Raw genomic sequence first — 21,811 nt, 5'->3', positions numbered from 1 at the left:
GGGAATTTATGGAATTCTGTGGAAAATGGAAGATTATTTTCATATTTTTGGGAAAAGGCAAGGTTAAAAAATCAGAATTTGTTATTAACACCTAGTTTATTTGTAAAAAAAGGCAGTATTATTTTTATTCCTTTATAGAGAATAGTTTGTTTTAAGCAACACTTGAACTGTGAGATTCCCAGATACTGTCTTTGCAAGAGCATATATGTTTTTGTGACCCCTGGCTCAAACAAGGACTCTTTTCTTAAGAAGCTAGCCTTTAAAAGCCAGGTGCTGACTACAGATCCTTCAGAATTGCTGTCTGCCTTTAAAAGTCTAACCTATGGTAATAACAGTGTATTAAGTAATGTTGGAGTGGCTTCAATGAGTGGTTCAACATGAAGGACATGGCTTTGCTATTTATATAAATAACAGAAAATACCAGAGTTTTCTTTAATACTGTTCTACTGTCTCTGGCTGCTACTCTGTGGCTTTTATAGTTCTTTAAGGGATTGGTAAGAGCTGAAACAGTGCAACAAGACATTGCAAGGGAAAATATAATATGAAAGGTCTTTCATATTGATTTAAGTTTAAAAAAATCATTACTTATGGATCCAAAAGGGTTTGGTTTTTTTCCTTTAGGTATTTTCATTGTCATATCCATATTGCAGTTGGTTCTTGAACTTAAATACTAAGTGATGCTTTTGTAATGATTAGAGAGCTTTTCCCAGATAAGTTCCTAAACTGTCTTCTTGCCCAAATCTCAAAACTAAAGATACAGTAGATACTGTTACTTTTGTCTAGAATCATAGAGCAGGTTGAGTGGAAAGGGACCTGTAGAGGTCATCTAGTCCAAACCCCTTCATCAATGCGTGTAAACATCTGAGGGGTGGGTGTCAAGTGCAGGGGGCCAATTTCTTTTAGGTGGTGTGCAATAGTAAGACAAGGAACAACGGGTACAAGCTTGAACATAGAAGATTTCACCTCAACACGAGGAGAAACTTCTTTACAGTGAGGGTGATGGAGCACTGGAACAGGCTGCCCAGAGAGGTTGTGGAGTCTCCTTCTCTGGACACATTCAAAACCTGTCTGGATGCTTTCCAGTGTGGCCTAACCTAGGTGACCCTGCTTTGGCAGGGGGGTTAGACTCAATGATTTCCAGAGGTCCCTTCCAACCTCTAATGTACTGTGATACTGTGATACTTGGATCACATTGCTCAGAGCCCAGTCCAACCTGACCTTGAGTGCTTCCATGCATCTTCCTTCTTCTAGTTTAAAAACATTACCCCTTGTCCTGCTAAAAAAATTGTTCTCACCTTCCTTTTAAACTCCCATTAAGTATTGAAAGGGCACAGCAAGGTCTCTCTGCAGCCTTCCCAAGGCTCTCTCACTCTTTCTTAATAGGAGAGATTTTCCTGTTTGGTCTGTTTGACTGTGTCCAGACTTATTGTTAGGATATTACTAATATGTAGCTGTTTTAATAGATCTGGGTACCTTATGTATTTCTGCTAATCTGTATATTTTGAATTGTATGCAAACCTGATCTTTTTATTTCACTTGTCTAAATAAACTCTATCAAAATTAACACTTACTACTTTTGTTTTCTTCCTAATTACTTCCAGATATGCTTAAATGAGGATGCATTTAGAATTCTGTGTGAGCAAGACATGCAAATCTTGTTTGTGTACTTGTGCTTTTGCAAGTTGTTCTTTGAGTGACAAGGAGAAAACAATATAACTATTCCATTGTGGGACTAATTAAGTAGATAAAAACAGTTTTGGGATATGTGATTCTGGCATCAAAAAATGTGCTGAATATTTTGATGCAATTCTTCATAAATCAGATTATGTGTTGTCTCAAACGTGTGAAGAGCTGAGAGAGACAGAAGAAGGTGATACAGAGAACTCTGTTTCAGAGAATTTCAGATATTATTCGGGTCAAAAAAAAGTATTAAAATACAGTTTGAGAAACTTTTTCTTGAGTTTGCAAGGAACTGAACAGCACAAACTGATAAAACTGATGACAATGTAATTATATTATTCAACTCCTTTGTTATTTAGCAGTTGGTATAAGAACAGAAAAAAATATACCATCATATAATAGTTTACATCATCTGTCCCTGAAGTGGTTTCCTGAAAGTTACTCAGTTTGCAAAATTTGCTCATTTCAAGATGTGAAAGGAATGGAATTAAGTGCTTTGTAGGAGACTCAATTTCACTGATTTATTTGGCCCAAGACAAGTTATAATAATAACAATGTATGAAAAGAGTGTGTTGATGTTAGTTCATTTAAACTTCAGTGGTTGCCATATTCAAACTGTCTGTGGCAAGGGCCTTACCTTAGTCATTGTGAAACCTAACTAGTGAAGGTCCTTGAATTTCTGTACAGGCAAAAGAAAGCCTTCCAATCTCAGGAACAACATGAATTCTCCACATAAGGCTCCTGCTTCTCTCCATCACAAAGTTTAGGTGCTTGCTTGGTGACTGCCTTCACGTACAAAGAGGGAAGCTGCTTAGAACCAGCTCACAGGGAACAGTGAAGTAATCGTATCTGATACATAGCCAGATTTGGAGCTGTATAGTAGGATCCTTTGATCAGCTGGTGTCTCATCATTGAACCCATCTTTAAGGGTAGGCACGTGAGGATGGAGGATTTGTACTGTAGCCAAAGTGTTAAGTGCTTGCTTCCATAGTTGCTGTGCTGAAGATGAGTAACCTGTAAATTGTGCAGCCATGTGGTCATGGTCTTGGTGCAGGGTTCCAATGGACTATTTAGTGCAAAGAAACTTAAGCATTGTGGATTGAAGTGGTCAGAAGAGAATGGTTAGAAGACCTTAGAGAACTACAGGAGATTTCCAGAGTCTGAGGACTAATGGAAGCTATAGCACCTAGCAAATGGGGTTTAATTTGATTTGGAAATACGTAATACCCTGTATAACTGTTTCATTTTTCATGGTTATAAGATGATACAACTTACAACGTAGGAAAAAAAATCCATATTGACAAACCTAACGAATTTTCTTACATTACCTGCAAGGCCTTTGTATCTTTGTTTTAAAGTCCTATTTCCCTTCTTTGATATGCCTGCACTATGGGAATAGTTTCAATGGAGCTCATAGAAACAGGAATCAGTTCAGTAAATGGACACTTTAGACACTCTTGCACATGGGCATAAAATGATCCAAGACTTGATTTAATCTCAGTTCAGCCATGATGCTGAATTGTACCTGGTACCTAAAATGAGTTAGAGTGATACACAGCCCTGTCTCGTGAATATAGTTGCTCCAAGACCACCATTGAACAACACAGTACAGGTCTCCAAAGTGTTGAGTTTCTTCTTCCAAAACCACTAATCTGTTCTGTAATCCTTGCAGGCTTGCTCTTCTGTGTCAGCACACATTAGGATTCCTCAGTACAGAGAAACATCCCACACAGTGCTGTCCCAATATATACATATAACTAGACACCAGCGTTTCCACTTATCCCTAATCTGATGGTAGATTTGTATTGGTTAACTAGGAAGAAGAGGAACAGAGAGAAGACTGAGCTTGTTCAAGGAACTGTATTTCAGTGGAGCTTGGTTTTATTTTAACACAGTATCCTTTATTGCCTCCAATTTGCTTGCTGCCTTTAATGTATGCGTCAGCATTATATGCTTCAGGGTACTGCTAAATGGTAGCCTCTAGCAAACTTCTTGCAGTCTAAAATGATGTAAGGTCTGGATTGAGGTCTGACCATACAAGTCCGAAGAATTAGTAGCTGATACAAGAAGTGACCTTGTAAACTCATATTAGTGAGGCTTTGCTTGCAACCTTTAGCATGACTAAATGTGGCTTATGACCAGTTTTAATTACTCGAGACTAAGCTTTTCTCTTCCTCCTTCCCTGTCAAAAGAAATTAAAATCTTTTTCCAAAGTAGTGCGTCTGACTAACTGAAGTGTTATAACAAAGACAAAAGATGAGAATTTCTGTTGTAAATGTGTGTAGGAGGAGGCAAAACTGTAGGGTTTTTTTTGTTTTGTTGGGGTTTTTTAATGTTTCTTAGTGTGTGTTTCTAGTCAGAAGAAAAAATATTCCCAAAGATGCTGTTCTGTGATATAAAGAGACAGATTATGCAGACAAGAGAACCTGTCAACTACTCTACCTCTGCAGCTTTAATCTTACTAAGAAGTCAGCTGCCCATGTGCTTCATGCTGGTATCCATCCATTAAGATCTTCCTTCAAGTCTGTTTCTCATTATGAAATAGTCTAATTGTGCTAGTTTAATGCTCACTTTAAAAAAAATTATTTCCACACATACTTCTTCCTAATTAGCTGATCTAGGAAACCCGCTTGGAAAAGATGCTGTTTATAAAACGGCATGCCAGAATGTTTATCTGGCCTTGGGCTGCAGGAACCAGAGGATGGATTAATATCCTGCAGTTGTTTTGGCCATCATTATGTTGTGGATGGCAGGTTGCCAGTAGCAACTGCAGTAACAGGTCCAGAGTGTTAGTGTCTTCCTCCGTGTGATAAAACAGGGAACATATACACTTTCCAAACCATCTCAAAGAAGTAGATTTTGGAGGACTAGAAGTGACGAGAGATGGAAGTAGATAAGCTGCTTGCAAGTTGTATGCCATTCTTGCTTTGTGTTGGCTCTTCCAGGCGTGGCACCACTGATGCTTTTTTTGCCCTTCTTTCTAGAGCATTTAAAAGAGAAGCTGGAGGAATACATGGTCCGTTTTGCCAAAGTGAGGATTGTACGTACCAAGAAACGAGAAGGGCTCATTCGGACCAGACTCCTAGGAGCCTCGCTGGCTAGAGGAGAAGTCCTGACATTTCTGGATTCCCACTGCGAAGTCAACGTGAATTGGCTGCCTCCCTTGCTTAGTAAGTGTATGACCATTCATCAGCCATAAAGCTAGAGTGTACAGCACAGCTTAAACAATCAAAGCCATATCCCACCGTATGCAGGACATACACTGTACAGAACTGTTTGGAGCTTGGCTGCGCTGTCTGGTGAGTCAGTGTGAGAGAGAACTCAGACAAACACAAACAGCTCCATTTTATGGTTCCTGTGACTAAAGAACTGGTAAAATTTTGAAGTATCACTTTGGCCTATAGAGTTAACATTTATTTTACTAAAATACTCCTAAATGCACTAGTATTATGCTACTCCCTTACAACACCTGACAACCTTTGTTAAGCAGGCATCACTTCTTAGTCCTCTACATTGTGTTAAAACAGCTTTGGCTCTAAATGTATCCAAGACCTCAGAGTTAAATCTAATAGCAACTGCATCCACAATAGAAAGCTCAGAAAAAATGATTTGCTATTGACTACCTTGCTGGATTCCAGCTGAAGCCAGCAAAGCTCCATTAGTTAAAGGAATGGAAAGAATCAATTCTGGTAGTTTGGGATTTCACTTCAGGAAACAAAGCCACCTTTATCTAAACATCTGACTACATGCAAAGCATATGTCTGTGATTTGCAAATTGAGTGCTTTTTTGCTAGCAAAACCAAAGAAAATTTCTGAGTTTAATATCAAATCTGTATTAATTAAAAGAGTATGTTGTAAATACATGACAGGATAAAATTTCACTAATTAATAGTTATCATTTCTTAAATTTTATTGGTAGAACTCTTTGGCCATGCTGATAAAGCATTTACAGCCAGGATGAGATGCTGTTCTGCTTATGAACTACCATTTGAGACAAAAAAAAAAATACTAATAACTAGTTTGTCTTCAGATGAGTAACAAAATAATGCACAAAATTCAGTTTTTTTATCCTTTCTAGCTTTCATATCAAATTGCACATACAGTCCTACCACTGGTATACCACTTTGCCCTTATTCACAACATCTGCATTTTTAAAAGTAACCTCCATGTCTTCATGTAAAACCCAAATGACATGAACTGGCAGCGGGTAGTGTAAGTTTCAACAAGCTTTCCACAAGAAGCCCTCATGAGTAGTTGTTAAACACTCTGGAGCACTCTACATATACAGCCACCTTTCCTCCACTTTCTGGTTTTGCCCCACTGCACATAATACATTGCCACTAATCAAAAATCTCATGAAGATTCTCACTCCTGTTCTCTGAAATATTTTGCTAAGTTACCATGGATAAGATGTGACCCTTCAATTTTGCTAACTTAGAAATGGGAAAATTGCAACTTGCAAAAAGAGTTCCTTTTCTAGCTTTTTTGTCTGAAATGCAGGTACATCTAGCAGAAAAAATGAAGAATAAATGGAATGGTCATCAAGGATTCGTAATTGCAGTTAGGTTGCAGCTGGGTATTGAACTGATGATTGCAACCCTTGGCTTTAAGCCAGAAAACTGGAAAGAACCAAGTCCCAGTTCTGCTTAGTTCTCTAGTGGAACGAGGTAATTCTTATTCCACATATAGTACAAATACCCATAGTTAACCAGCCAGAGGATGTAGAAATTAATTTTGAGGAATACTGGAGCCCAGAATCAATAGACTTTATTTTGAAAGAACAAGTAAAGCATGACATGACGAAGGACAAATAGAGAATGAACACAAATGAACACACAGCTAGTAAATTTAAGGATGCCTTGTTCCTTGTTTTCCTAAACAGATGACAGAACTTTCTCATAAACATTAACTGGCAAATATTTAATATACCATTTAATATACCAGGTGATACCTAGCTACTAATAATAAAGTTAATGTATTTTTGCATGTGTTTATGTAAAGATCTATCTCGTGACTCATTCAACACTTTGTGTGACTGAATGTCATTCAAGGAGAGGACAGCAGAGGATATATTAGATATTTACTGCTTTGAAGCTGTCCTCTTTTAGCTCTGATTGTATCTCCCATATGTAGTTTGACGTCTTCAACTAGAGCAAAATTTAGCACTGTTCTGGAGCAAAGTCCTCCAGTCTTCATTGAAAGAGGCAGCAGTTTCCACTCTTCCAAACCAGGTTTTGTTCAAAATAAGACCTTGAACTGAATGTTAGAGGATATAGAGGTAATGAGGAAGCCAGGAGCAATCACATAAATGCATTTCTCACAGTTATTTAGGTTTATAAATTACATTTTCAGAATTGACTTATCAATTCTTTGGACAAAAGGAAGACTAAGTTATTTCAGTATTGTTAGTTATCTAAATAGCTTCGTGGGGCTTCAGTTACGATTCTTTATTTTGTTTTCTTAAAAACAGGTGCAAAATTGGTTTTCTTTATTTTCTTTACTCTTTGTTTAGTTTATTTCTTTAGCTTAAATGTGTTTCTAAAACTGAGATAAGCCACTTGGAAATCTCAGAGAATTTTGCCTGATGTAGGCAGGCAGCTGTAGGCATGTAAAAATGTTGGCAAACACAGCTGTTTGTTATCACTCCACAGCAGTATCAAGTCACTAGAAGGAAATATGTCTTGGGCTCCAGCTGTTGTTGCAGAGAGTTTAGTGTAGTGTGAAAGCACAATTATTGCAGGTAAGAAACCAAGCAGCAAACCAGCTGAAAGATGCAGGCACTTCTTTCCTTCTGCTGTGATGTTGCTGTAAGAGGAGCAATAAGAGGGGGGGATGGACAATATATTAGTAGTGCCATAGGCTACCAGAACTAGGTTTGTCAAAATAGGTTTTTTTTTTCCTGACCAAGACTTAGAAGTATGTCATGATTAGATCATGCTTAGCAAGTTACGAAGACAGCTGCTAGCTATAGCTGTCCATCACCACAACATTTATATGATGCATTACTTGCCAGTGGGGAGACTGTGAGTACAAGTACTTGTGACAACTCAGATAACCAGATGTAATTTGCTGAGCCACTCAAATTTTGTCACCATCTTTAAGCAAGTATTTAAGTAGGAAAATAAGAGTATTTGCAATGCGTTGAAATAAGGCATGGAAATTTTCAGACCAGTATGAATTTGTGAGAGTGCAATGAATAAAGGCAATGAAAAAGAAACTGTAAAGCAGTTTAGCTGCAGCTTTGAGTACCTTGCATTAGGAGCAGATGAGATGAAGAGCAGTGGCTGGCAAAAGCAGAAGCATGCTCACATCTGTAAAGCTGATACTAGCTCTCTTGTGACAGCTGGACTTAGGTCTTTTTTCTGTTTTCTGAATTTGTACTGGGGTTACTTTTAAGTATGTATGCAAAATACATTGTTTTAGGCATAGTGAAAGAAACACTGATGCTGCAAGTTTTATTACTCTGCCTTTTGGTGAGCACAACTAAAATCACCCTGGTTCATTCAGAAGTCAAGATCTTCTTGTGATTCTTCTTCGTGTTCTTCAGCTTTTTTGGGGGCTGAAAAGTAAATTCTGCAGAAACACACAAGAACAGGCAGGTAAGGATTATCTTACTTGCAAAATTCTTGTGGAGTTGTAGAAATGAAGAGTGGAATTGAGTTTGAGCATTGATCCAATAATTTTCTCTCTGGCTGTCTCTGCACATGACTTGGATGGTTCCAATCCTTCAGTCTATTTAAAGGCAGCAGCTTTTAAAGATCGAGAGAAGGATGATAATGTATTATGAGTCTACCTTTGACCTGCTCCAGCCAAATCAATCCCATTTAGTTTCTCTCCTCCAATCAATTTAGAAGGAGGGTGTCAGAGACAGATTATTATAAGCCCTCTAACTATTAGGAGGACCATCACAGGAAAGAGATTATGTAAAAATGACTTTATATAATGATTACAGCTAACACTACACAGTATACCAGTAAATGTAATTACATTTGGCAATAGCAACAGCAATGCAGCCATTATGTCTGAGATGACTTTCCTAGAATTTCATGAGAGCCTGTGCTTTAAATTTATTTCACTATTAAAGAATAAGGATGTAAAAACCTGCTGAATTTCCAGACACAGTAATTTTTGCCTAGCAGTCAGCATTGTTCCACCATTTTGACAGTCTCTAGACAATACCTGAGAATAAATATGAAAACTACAGATGCTTTGCTTAAGTAATCTTTTTTAATTTCAGTCCTTCAGAAGGAAAGAAGCAGAATCTCTAATATTAATCTTATACCAGTATTACCTGCCTTCCTGTGTAAGTGTTCATTCCACTGTCAGCCTTCTAACTTTTTTAGAGTGTTATCAAGCACCAGTGAAATCCAGTCCTTAAAAACAAAAAGCAAGTTTTCCATGTAAACCCTACAATGTGGTATATTTTGTAAAGAATCTAGACTACTGCTTAGAGAAAAAAATTATACTTGGAATTTTGAGATTTTGTTTTCCAGGGTTCAGAGAGAGTTTTTCTGCTGTCTTTTCATGCTGGATGAGGAACTTAGTGCCATGGTTTAGTTGATTAGATGGTGTTGGGTGATAGGTTGGACTTGATGATCTCAAAGGTCTTTTCCAACCTGGTTAATTCTGTGATTCTAATGCAGCTACAAATTTTGCCTCTACTTCCTCATTTCAAACTATTGTTCTTCTGCCTAGTTTTTGCAGTTAGAGTGTCTTCTTTACTTTTCTTTCTTTTCTAATGAGCTCTAAGTGATTAAGCAATAGGATTCACCAAAGCAAACTCGGGAGTGCCCTGCCCTTATACTAGAGATTGGAATTCGATTTAGCCTCACAGTTCTAATTTCTAATTTCTTTTTTTTTTTTAATCAAAAAGAAACTCCTTTCTTTAAAAAAACCCACAAATGAGTAAGGATAGCACTGTGGGGCCTTCTTTATAAGATTGGTAGTGAAAAAGGGCACAAGTCCTGCTTTGCTCTTCATGCTGGTGTTTGCCTTTAATTTGTAGCATTTGATCTCATAGCTGATGCACACTAGAGCCACAGGAAGAGCGGCTGAATGGTTACAAGGGTTGAGATTCACGTTTAGGAACAGAGATTTCTTTTGCAGGAGCTTGCTGTACACACTCCCCACAGATGAAAGTGTATTTTTACATTATGCTTTCTGGCTTGTTCCATAGCTGACAGATTGGGGACAACTCAGAGTAGTGAAGTGACAGAGATATAGATGACTGGACTCCTGCGAGCCTCACAGGGATATGCTTCCCTTTAAAGAACTGTAAATGCCTCTAATCATTGCCCAACTGCATTAAGTCCAGTCTGCGTTTGATACCGATTTGAAAAATGAAATTATTTGAGGGCCATAGGGAACAAAGCAAGCAATCTTCAAACATCAGAAAACCTGTGGGATTCACTTTGCAGTAATATGATAGATGGCTTGACTAGAATGCCATTTCCTATTTTCTACTTTCATTTTTCAGACCAGATTGCACTAAACCACAAAACCATCGTGTGTCCTATGATCGATGTCATTGACCACAATCACTTTGGCTACGAGGCACAGGCGGGGGATGCCATGCGAGGAGCTTTTGACTGGGAAATGTACTACAAAAGAATACCGATTCCTCCAGAGCTCCAGAGAGCTGATCCCAGCGACCCCTTTGAGTAAGTAGCAATAAAAGGGAGAGTGGGAACTTGAAGCAGAACAGGCAAAGTGGCTGTAGTAGAAGAATCCAAGTCCAGAAATTTCTAGGCAGGCCACTTTGTGCTAATGAAAGGTTGCAGAAGTAAACAGCTTTTATACCGGTTTATAAAACCTCAAAACAGGGGAAAAAGATCAGGGCAACAAGTTGCAGAATTCACAAGCTGTGCCTAGAAACACAAATCTTCCCCATCTTTTCTTTCCCAGTGGTTGTACGTGAAAGAAATAAACCCATACTTGTAGTTAAGAAAAAGTATTGGACAAATACAAAATAATACCAAAAAAAATATTGGACAATACAAAAGTATTGGAAAAAATACTGGACAAGGAGTGATTGTGATTACAGTTACTCCATTTATTGCATGGAGCACCTTCCTGAACAGAATGTAGTTTAATGTTTGCTTTGCTGGAGATGGGATGCAATAAATGCATCAGTAACTGAGTCCATATTTGGCCAGCAGGTGCCTTGTTTATGACCAATGATATTACTACTGTATTGCTGTAATTTAAACACAAGGATGCCACTCTTGTACAGTGTCATGCTGATTTGTAACTAAGTCTTGATAAGCTAGCCACTGATTGCAAGTATTGTATAAATCAGCTCATTCACAGGAATAATCTTCTAGTTTTCACAAGGTAGATCCTTTCTTCTTTTATTTATTCTCATGTCAGGATCAGCTCAGATTAATCCGCATCATCAAGGAGGGGACAGACAGACAGGCATTGTGCAATATGGCAGTGTCTCCAGATCTCTCACACATCATGCATCCCAGCAGAAATGTCAGCCAGGACTGGCTCTGGTGCTCTCACTAGCCACGGCTGAAACTCTGTGCTGCAGGTTTTGGAAGTTTTAAAGCCCAGTGTTTTCACCTCCCCAGAACAAAACCTGGGCTCAATAGCAGTAGAAAACTTGTGTGTCTGACCCTGCCTCTTCACTATTTTGAAGTAATGGATCTGATTCATGCAGATAATGGCCCTCATACCGAGGGAATGACCAGCAATATAGAGAGAGAACTGGGGCATTCAAAGGGCTTATTTTCATTACTCTGCTTGTTCCTTTTTACTTACCTCCATCTAGGCCCAAGAGTCTTCATCTTGCATTGGTGTTTGTGGTGCTGAAGTACGCTCCATCAGCTGGCAATGTAATCACTCCACAACATAGATGGCAGCTAGTGCCATCACGTAACAGTTCAGAGTTGCTAGGGCCTCCATTATTCTTCCCTAAGTCTTCCAGGTCTTCCAAGCAGTTGTAATTTCTTGCCACCTTCTGAAAGTCACGTAGCCCATTGTATAATTTGGTTCAGCAAGGTTTGTATATAAGTAACATTTCTATATTGCCAGCATAGCTACAGGGTTGCTTATCAGCCAGTTCACACATTTGCAGTTTGTAGTGTGCATCTCTCAAAGACAACAGAAGCCTGGAGAAGAGAAACTCATAGGAACCTTTCTAGAACAGATGAGGCTTTGTGCAGTACAGAGTAACAGATGTGGTGGTTTTGCATGAACTGTTGTTACAATCAGTATTACAGCAGTAGATACCCACTTGGTTGTGCCTGCATTCATGAGACACACAGATAAATGGCTTCACAAGGAATAACATATAGGACAATGCAAGCTATAAATGTCTTACACTCTGAGTAGTCATCTCCCCAGAATGGTGGAAAGGCATCCCAGTTCTTACACAAACTAGTGAGAGTCTTTCTTCTTTTCCCCATCAAAGGATCCGAGTCAGTGGTGCAGATGGAAACGCCACATTGAAAATGGAACCACCATGTCCATCCCTACATGTGGCAGCAGGATTGATGGCTTAGCTAGGACAATATCTTTACTCAAAAGTACCCTCCATCTAGAATGGTGAGGGTATAGAAGTGTTTTAAATAATCAGTAGGAATTTTGTTTAAGTAAGGAATTATTTTCTATTTCAAAGTCAGTACTGCTTTTCTCCTAGGGCCTCTTCTGTTGACACCTCAAACTTCATAATACCTTGCTTAAAACAAGTACAGTAAATGGTAAAAATTACAAACCATTGTAGGTATCAGTAACATAACTGACCAAGACAGCTTCTCCAGAATTAAAGAGAGAGGACAGTTTTCCTTTAGATGCATATACACTAAAATGAAAAATGGCCTCAGCCAGGACCATAATTATTGTTACTATTTTGTAAGCAGTAGGGATTTTTTTTTTAAGTTAGGTTAAATATTTTACTATTGGTATCTTAATAGCATTATTTCTTCCCAACAGCATCAGATCTGAGCTGATGCTTAATGAACTGGAAAATTGCCAGTGGTTTTAGTAAAACACCAGCAAATACTAAGTATGTGATCCAAAAATGGAGCTGATGAGTTTTTTCCCCTCACTTAAAATGCCAACTAAGCAAAAAAAATCTCATCAGCCTAAGAGACAACATACATAAAACCAGATCAAACTATAGAATACTTAAGAGCAGTCATTGTATTATCTAAATTATGTGTTTGCTTTCCATCTGCATATGATGACAATACTGCTGCAGACATCAGCAGAATGTTCACTGTTGTCAAAACAAACTGAAGTGTTGTAAGGTAGTCTTTTGGTGTGACAAGCATGGAGCTTGCTGAGTTCCAATGCCAGCTGAACTAGGGTTTTCCACACTTTATTTTTTTTTAAAACTGTATTCCATAGTCAGTGTTTGCAGGTCCTATCCTGTGGGGACACCATCTGTCTGGTCATTGTCTTTCAGTTCAGAGTCCCTCTTGTGCAGAATCTAGACATTCTCATCCATTTGTGATGCAAGTATGAGCATGGTTTATTGCAGTGCAGGTGTATGAAGCTACATCAAGCAACATCTCCCCCCTGCACTATAACAGAACTTGAAGCTTCATTCCAGATCTCAGCTTTTTCTGATGCACACCCAGACCCATTCTCAGACACTTTGCAGTTGCTCATAAGTGGCTTTACACCAAAATACGGCTTAATGTTTATGACTTTAGAACTGTATAGCACTCTCAGAACCTTCAGTGTAAAATTCAGGTACAGATGATGTACCAGCACAAACTTAGGTGTCACATGACGAATTTATAACTGCATTTGGACTGCATTTGGGTGAGACTGCATTCGTATACAAAATTTATCATTTTGCTTCACATGTAATTTGTTACTGACCACACCAAGTTTCTAACAGGTTTCACTGAACAGAACTCTAGCCATGTTAAATGTATTGTCAGTCAAAGCTCTTATGTGAATTACTGGATCTTGCTCTATGCTTATTGTAGCATTTAGCAAAGTTTAACAAGTATTTCATAAATAGGCTGCCCAGGGAGGTGGTGGATCCCTGGAGGTATTCAAAAGACGTGTGGACATGGCACTTTGGGACATGGTTTAATGGCCATTGTGGTGTTAGGTTGACGGCTGGACTTAGTGATTTTAGAGATCTTTTCCAACTGAAACAATTCTATGATTCTATGAAATGGATCTCATAGCCCTTAAGATTAGCTATTTTTCTGAAAGATCTTTTTTCAGGATACATTGAATCCTTAGGCATGGAAACTGAACCTTCACCCTTAACAATGTTCTGTTCCCATCCAGAGGCTAAATCTGTGAACTCTGTTAATTTCCCTTTTCCACGTGCCACAGGAACAACAGGAGTTTTATACTGCATTCAACTGATCTGTCGCACTTGCAGCTCATCACAGTTGGCTGCAGTGATTTTTCTCTTGTGATTCATGTACAACTACTGCAGTATATTCTGAAAGGGGCTTTGGATGCGTTCAGGATTGTATAAATGACACAGAGCACATTGGTATCCTGATGTGGTGTTAGAAATTGTCAGACAATTGTGGAATCATCGTCACATCATGTTGATGCTCACTCTCTTGATCACAGGGTCAATGATCATTCAGCAGAATTTGAGACAACCAGGGACATTTTCTTCAGGTCTATAAACAGAGAGTACCCTATCATGGCAGAGGTTTGGGAGCATGCCCTTATGGGACACATGGGTTCAGGACATAAGAGCGTGCTCTTGTGTGGCTTTTTCTTTCTGTGGTGCAAGTATTCTAGTCTCTGGAGGAGTTTGCCTAATACAAGCAATTGCTACTTAAACTAATAGGGTAACCTTGTTACTATAATGGACTGTGATATACAGCATGTCAGTTCATATGATTTAGTAGTCTGTTTGGGCTAAAAGCTCTGTGAAAGTTTAAAGCAGAGGTTTGATATACTCGAGCCTGCTGGGGATGACTGCTGTTTGTTTCCTGGCAGCACTTACACGAATTCATGTTATCACATGCCCAATCTGAAAATGGGCGTCGGTGTCCATTCATGCCAGCAGCAACATATTTTTCATCACAAAGAAAACAACAATTCAGCTCAAAGAACTATTTGGAGAAACCACAAGCTAATCAAGAGGATTAATATAGTGCAAATCAGTTATGGTAGAAAAGAGCTTCACAGCTCCTCAGAGCAATTTCATGGTGGTGTAACCTTATGCCTTATGATACAGGAGGGAGGGAAAGTTGTGAGTTAAAACCTAACAGCATCACTATTGAGTTGCAACTCAAGATGGAAATCCTAACCTATGAGAGAAGTGCTGCTTACTGGATGCCAAGACTTCTAGTACATACTTGGGAAAATTAGTGATCTTTTTGATATATGACCACTCCTTACTCACCAAGAGTTCTTCATTTGCCTTCTGATGTAGAGCTATCACCTCCAGACCTTCCTGAAAGGAGACAAAGCTGAAGAACCGTGTAATTCTAGCAAAGGACCAGAACAATAGTTTGGCAAATACTGGGATAGACAAAGAAGTAGAAAGAACTTTGTGATATCTGGTGAGGCATTTTAGTTTCCTATTTGTAAAATAGGAAAAGAATCACCATTGCAAGGCTATTTCAGGTATGAGTCTGACAAAGCTTGTGGGATTGAGGGCTTGCGATAACAGGGGCTACTTATGGTTTATGGACGTGCTTTTTGGTAGCAGTTTGGACATGCTCAAGGGATGAAATTAGATGATCAGTACGTTTTTCTCTTCCCTTACAGCACAGACTCTCAACCTTGGATGTATGACATTAATACAGCAAATTGTGTGTGTTGGATTAGAAGATTACTTGGCACTTTCTGTTGAATTGTGTATCTAAAATTATATTATTAGTATGCAAGCTGTTATCAGCCTGCTCTTTTATTTGAATTTGACGCACTGTCAGAAATACTCTTTTCCTTCAGCTCCTTATTTTAAGTATTTATGTATTTTTATGACATGCTGGTGCAAAGAAAGTATTTGCTAAGACTGCATTTCATATCTGACAAGTACTTTTACAATTTTATGATCATTTTCTGAAGTTTAGAAAGTGCTTTGGACAATGATTTCTGTTCTATGCTCCCAGTGCTTTATAGTCTGTGTCTTTTATGACAGATTTCTGCCTATAAACATATTCATAAAACCTCTCACAACCAGAAACAATTGTCTGTTTTTTTTAAAGTCTGAATATAATCTACTGTTTTGAATAGAGCTACAGGAAAATTTGATGTCAAGACATTATTTTACACAGCAGCATTATCCAACAAATGTGAGATTTCATAATTTAAGGTCTTGATTTATTGTTTTTACAAGCTATGGTCTGTAGAAAACTGTTAGTGGAGATAACAATAGCTTTTACAAACTGCCATCCACCCATGGCCTCATGAAAATCTCAGAATGTTTTTCAGTGAAAAATGCTGACATTTAAACACTATATATAAGTGAAGATATACATATTCAATCATGTTTTCCTGCCTTTGGTGGGATTTCAATGTAGAGGTTTTGTACAACCAAATACACTTACTCAAAAGGCCAGTTCCGAGGAGATAACTCTGTAGCTGCTGGTGATATACTGGTCCTAGATGCTATTGAATTGGGTAGATTCAGCTTTGATACACAACTTTTCACTTCAATGTTGCTCGTGGCTCATGCCTCCCAAGTTAAAGGAGAAATAATTTTGTTCATAATGCCTTGATCTTGTAGTGCCAAAGGAGCTATGTTTTTCTGCTTCTGTAGGAGCTTGTATTCCAGCTTCCTTTTACAGTTGGAGCTTAATGGTTAGAACAAAAGTGTAAACATCTTGAATTTACATATTTCTAGAGCTGTTAGCCTGCTACTTCATGCAAGCATTAACTTTAGAACTTGATAGTCTATATGCCCATATGCTGGGGAGATTCATAGAGTGGGTCACCAAAACTACCCTTAATTAGAAAACTAAGTAGTTTCTGGACAGGAATTTATTATTTCTTTACATAAAAAAAAAAAAGACTGGGATGGTGTCCAAGAAGGAGACAGAGATATGTTGCTCAGTGCATACAGGTGACATATTGAACACTATCCACATGCTATTGATACAGATGACTTGGCTGTCAAAATTATAAAATCATGTCTGATTAATTTTCTGTAAAGAAAAAGAAATTACCCTTTTAAAATAATCATTTTTATTTTTAATTGTATGTTTTCTCTGTAACTTTTCATGCAGAATTTGGTGACACCTATTGGTATTAAGAAACAATTACATATTATATTGTTTGCCTGCATAAAGTTGGGAGTGACCTCTGAATCCACTTCATTTCTGCTTGTTCATTGTTTGTTTTTCTTTTTAAGGAATGACCTATTGCTATTTAAAGCCTGAATCTAATGCTACAGCTGCTCCCAACAGAAGACAGAACAAAGACTAAAACAATTAATTTTGCCAGACCCCTCTGTGTGTTCGCGAAAATGCACATTGATGCAAGTTCCATGCATGCTCACTGGCTCAACTTTACTAATACTCGTTAGCATCTGTCCAGCAAGAGTAGCTAAGGGTAGGGAGATGTGTGGTGTACACCCTTCTCCCTTACTCTACAGAGTCTGCCAGATACTCCACAGTTCTATGGTTCTATGATCACAGTGCTATTCTTCATTTCCCCTCCGATGTAATGATTCTTTTTTTTTTCGGTCAGCTATCAACTAAGCTTTTCACCTGATGCTATATTCCTTCTGGTTTTTTTTGTCTACATAGTCCAGCTATCTTGGCATAGGACCCTCTTACCCCTGAAGTGAAGTGATTTTCCTGGCTTCTGTTCTAAAGAAATCAAGCTGCCCTTGCAGTGTGTGCTGGAAGCATGAAAAGAAGAGTCTGGGAAGCATTTTATATATAGCCAGTATTTCAGCACTGTTCTTACAATATGTAATCAGAAACCCTCTTGCCACAGCTTTAACCCCTTTTTGGTTTGTCATGTACATTCTAGCCTGGGAGAAGTCCTTGTAGGTACTTGAGGACTCATGTCAGATCACTTCATTGTTCGTTTTCAAGGACATAACTTCTTTCAGTTTTGCTTAAGTCGTATTTTCTAGATCTCTGATTATTATCTTTGCTCTCCTCTGGACTTTTTTCCATACTGAGAACAGATACTGCACTGGCCAAAGCCTAGTAAATAGGTGAGTCCCTTTGCCTATCTCAGAGGCTATGTTCCAGTTTATATTTCCTTGACATGGTTGAGTCATGCCAGGATTGTAAGGTGGTGAAACCTCCACATCGTTTTCTGCAGAACTGGTGTCTAGCCCAGTGTTCATCATCCTCGTCTTGTAATTCAAATCTTACATGTCTGAAGGCAAGTTATTTGTCTTCATATCTTCAAATTCAAGTGCTATGTCCCTTTATTGTGACTAACCCAGTGTCATACTTTGTAGCCAAATATTTTTAATTTGCTTTTTTGTTTACTTCACTTTTCCAATTTGCAAAGACTCTTTAATTCTGATTAACCCTCCAATTTTTGCAACCTATTGCAATGTTATTTGAGCTCTATTCAAGGTTCATGCAGATGGCAAAATTTATCCTAAATCCTGATTGTAGAAACGCCTGTTTGGTCCATGTTAGAAATCAAGGTCTGGCTTTCCAACAATACATCCAGTGGTTATTCCATCTTCTTAGCCAAAAATGCAATGTGTACCTCCACTTCTGTGGCCCTGGAAAATGTGTCCAGTTTGGAAGTCTTGCTTCCAGCTGAGCAAATCTTTATAAAATGGCACATGAGACTCTCCAGATGCTCTCAATGGCATCAGATCCACAGCACAATGGCAGATGGCTCTTCAGTTCCCTTTCCACGGTTGCCTTTCAAGACCTGATACCAAGATCTAGGACCTCCTGGATACACATTCCAAACTGATACAGTGAACACACAAAGCCCTTGGTAAAGCTCCATGGAGTAGGCTTCCTGAATTGCCCCACGTGGGTTTTTAATAAAACGCTGAACTGAGTCAGATGCAGGACAGTATTTATGGATACTACCTCAAAACAACTTTGATTGTGATGATGGCTTACAGGTGACTATTTTTTGGTAATGGCTATCAGCAGTTTTTGCGTCTCTCTGACAATCATTGTGTCTCTTCCATATTTCTGTAGTTGGTAACCCTAGCAGCTGCTTGTGGATCAGGTCTCTTATCTGAGGCTTAATTGAGGAAAAAGAGAGTTAATACAAATTTTGTTCAAAGTGTTAGGAGAGTTCAGTGTAAGTATTGGCATGATGAGCACCTTAGAAATAAGACATGCAAGGTCATGTTCTGTATTATCCCCAGATGTACTGGCATCTGTTTTCTTCTCATGTAAGGAACCAAAATGTCGTTACTCTAGCTGAAGACAAATTTCAACAAGAGGCAAAGGCAAATGCCTCCAGCAACCTGTGAGGTGAAAATTCTGATAAACAGTCCAAATTTTACTCTGTTAACCTATTCATAAAATCTGGTGCATATCTTTTGAAAGACCAGGAAGAAACAAGGCTCAAAACAGTTGACATCTGTTGTCCTATAAACTTCCAAGACAGTGTCCTTTATTAGGAAACAAGATTTGTATATCAGCTTCCAGTTTTTTTCTAAAAATACCTTTTTCCTTTGTGGGAGAACAGCACAAAATTATCAAGTGACTTTCTTGGAAACTCAACCTCTTTGATGTTTTCTGTTGTTAAGTTGGTGCATCAGTGTTCCTTTCAGTACTGGAGAAGTGCTGTAGACATTAAATTACACAAGTCCATTTGCCCCCTGCAGACAATGAAGTGCCTGCCAGGAGAGAGGATAACCCCACTCGCTGTGCTCTCCTGGTTCTCCAGCAGAAAGTTTAGCTGATTCTGCAGAACTCCCTTGGCTTTTTTTGTGCTAGGACAAGTCACCACTCAGTTTTACCATGAGTACAAATGACCTGTGGACATGTAGTAAATTAAGAGTGGAAAAGGTGGTGATAGGCCAGGAGCACTCTAGGAGGACAGTAACATTTTTTCCTTTCAAAGCATTGCAAACATGAAGAGGACCCCTCAGAGTACCCAAGGAAAACAGTGGGGAAGAGAGTAGTTTGGAATGGTATTTTCAGACCATTCTCTGTGGACCTCTGGGTAGTGGTGTCAAAGAGACTCCTAGAACACACTGAAGAAGAGCAAACATCTTTAAATTCTCAGCCCGTAGAAAATTCAAGTACCCAACTCACTGCCTTGCAGTAAGTTTTAATGCCTAGCCCATTTTGTAGTGATTCTTTTTAACACAATGACAATTGAAATACCAAAACTGTTCAAAACATAATCTTTGATTGTTCCTGACTTGTTCACAGGACATTCAGGAAAGAGGAATAATCCTTTGTTACTTAGAGTTGATACAGTTGTAGATGATATATAGAGAGATGCAGATATATATCATACAGGCCCTGACATTTCAGGGTTGCTCTCATCAGACCTTAAACCAAGCAACATAACCAAAACAAATACATTATTATAAATGTCCAACTATATTGCTTTAATTTATACACTTTGTCTTATATCACTGTAATTGTTTACATTTTAATTTCTGCTAAATAGGGGCATTATTGCTATCAATTTTCACTAAGAGTTCCTGTAATGATAATCTAGTAGATTCATAAAGTTTTAATACCAAAACAGAGTGTTGTGACCATCTCAATGCAAGCAGTAATACTTCAAGAACCTTCATATGTTTACTGGAAGGTAATAACAAGCCTATAATTTCTGTAAGCATGAAAGGGCTCAAAACTTGTCATAATATTGGGATGAGTGAGACTATACTTTTATATTACTGCCTTTTTATTCCCATGTGGTACATGTGAACACTGATCAAGCTTATTTAACTTGCTTGAGGACACATGATCACATATTAGAAAACGTCTTTTCATCACCTCTTTAACTCTTTGCTTCTTACTTTCATTCATAGTCTTTTGAATATGAAAATTTCCTAAGCTCTACAGGCACAGCTGCCCATAGCCTGTGAGAATGTCTGTGGCAAGGAAGGCTGATAGATGGGCCTTAACTGCAAGCAGATTCCATCTGTCTCATCTAATGCTTATTAAGAAATCTAACCTCGGTTAAATTGTATGATACAAACCTTCAGCTGTACCAGCAGCTGCCGGATCGCTGTTTCGGGAGCAGTTACTGGGCTGACGTCTCCACCTACTGGCTCATGAGGGCAAAGTCTCCTTCAGATGTTTGTTTAAATGAAATCCAGAGAGTGTTTTGCCAGTTTTATGATATTAAAATAATTTAAAGCCCCGATTTTTAGTGGAGCTTTGTTCAGTGTTATTTAGCCATGTATATAATGAAGTCGTTGACTTCAAACTAGTTGACCTGTATGTGTTAGCCGAGGTCCTGGTAAAGAAAGTAATGGTTGCAATCTCAGCTGCCCCAAACTCCTGTTCTTCACAAGTTACAGTATCATTTCCTCTCAGCCTCAGAAGCATTCTGTCATACAACTGTTGTCTTTTAGACACTGTAACTCATATAAGGAATAAATATAGTACAATGCGTAGTAAAGCTAGAAATCAGATACCTGGGCTGATTGATAGTAACTCTGCCACACACACACTGCTAGTTTTACAGAGAATCAGTTTAGATCAGATGCCACATTAGGTGCATCTACAAAAAAAGGCACATGAACCACTTAGAATTAAGTACCTTTTTTGCAAAAGTTAATGTTAAACAGTGCTGGAATTCAAGTGCTAAGTGAAGTAGGTTTCTTCTAGATTTCTTTTTGCTCTGAGCAATTTCTTCAAATAGGTACAGAAATGAAAAGGAAGCATGCTCTGAACGAAAAAAACACCTATTACCCAGCAGGAAAGGATATTTTCCAGAAACGTGGAAGATAACAGAAACACTCTGCTCTATATCTATAAACAATAAGCACCAGCAGAAATACTAATTACCTAGTGAGAGAAGAGCTGTAGTTGTCTAGACAGCTGATTTTTGAATGGTTTCATTTGACTCAGAAAAAGTTAAATATTAAACTTTATTAAATTAATTTGAACATTTTTGAATCTTGTGACACTCTGGGCATAGTAGAGAATCAAAAAATTCTCCAAGAGCAGAACTGAAGCAGAAAAATGCAAAGTTCAACCCATAAAGCTGTGACCCCAGCAGGAGTAAAGGACTTCCTGCAACTTGACAGCAGCAGAGATGATGCCTCAGACTGGTG

The 21,811-nt window shown here is 38.4% G+C and overlaps 1 protein-coding gene across 1 annotated transcript in view; it reads left to right on the top strand.

The window, feature by feature from the left end:
• Window positions 1-21,811, top strand: part of GALNTL6 (polypeptide N-acetylgalactosaminyltransferase like 6) — a 408,048-nt gene that overhangs the window by 320,676 nt on the left and 65,561 nt on the right. The window contains exons 5-6 of the mRNA XM_054383096.1: window positions 4,665-4,850; window positions 10,157-10,340. Of these exons, the coding sequence (XP_054239071.1) occupies window positions 4,665-4,850; window positions 10,157-10,340 (370 nt within the window). The remainder of the gene's footprint in view (window positions 1-4,664; window positions 4,851-10,156; window positions 10,341-21,811) is intronic.

Source organism: Indicator indicator, chromosome 8 (genome assembly GCF_027791375.1).
Source record: "Indicator indicator isolate 239-I01 chromosome 8, UM_Iind_1.1, whole genome shotgun sequence".
In the NCBI taxonomy this organism is placed as follows: Eukaryota; Metazoa; Chordata; class Aves; order Piciformes; family Indicatoridae; genus Indicator; species Indicator indicator.
Note: the sequence above shows the minus strand (reverse complement) of the source record. Positions and strands in the feature narration are given on the sequence as shown.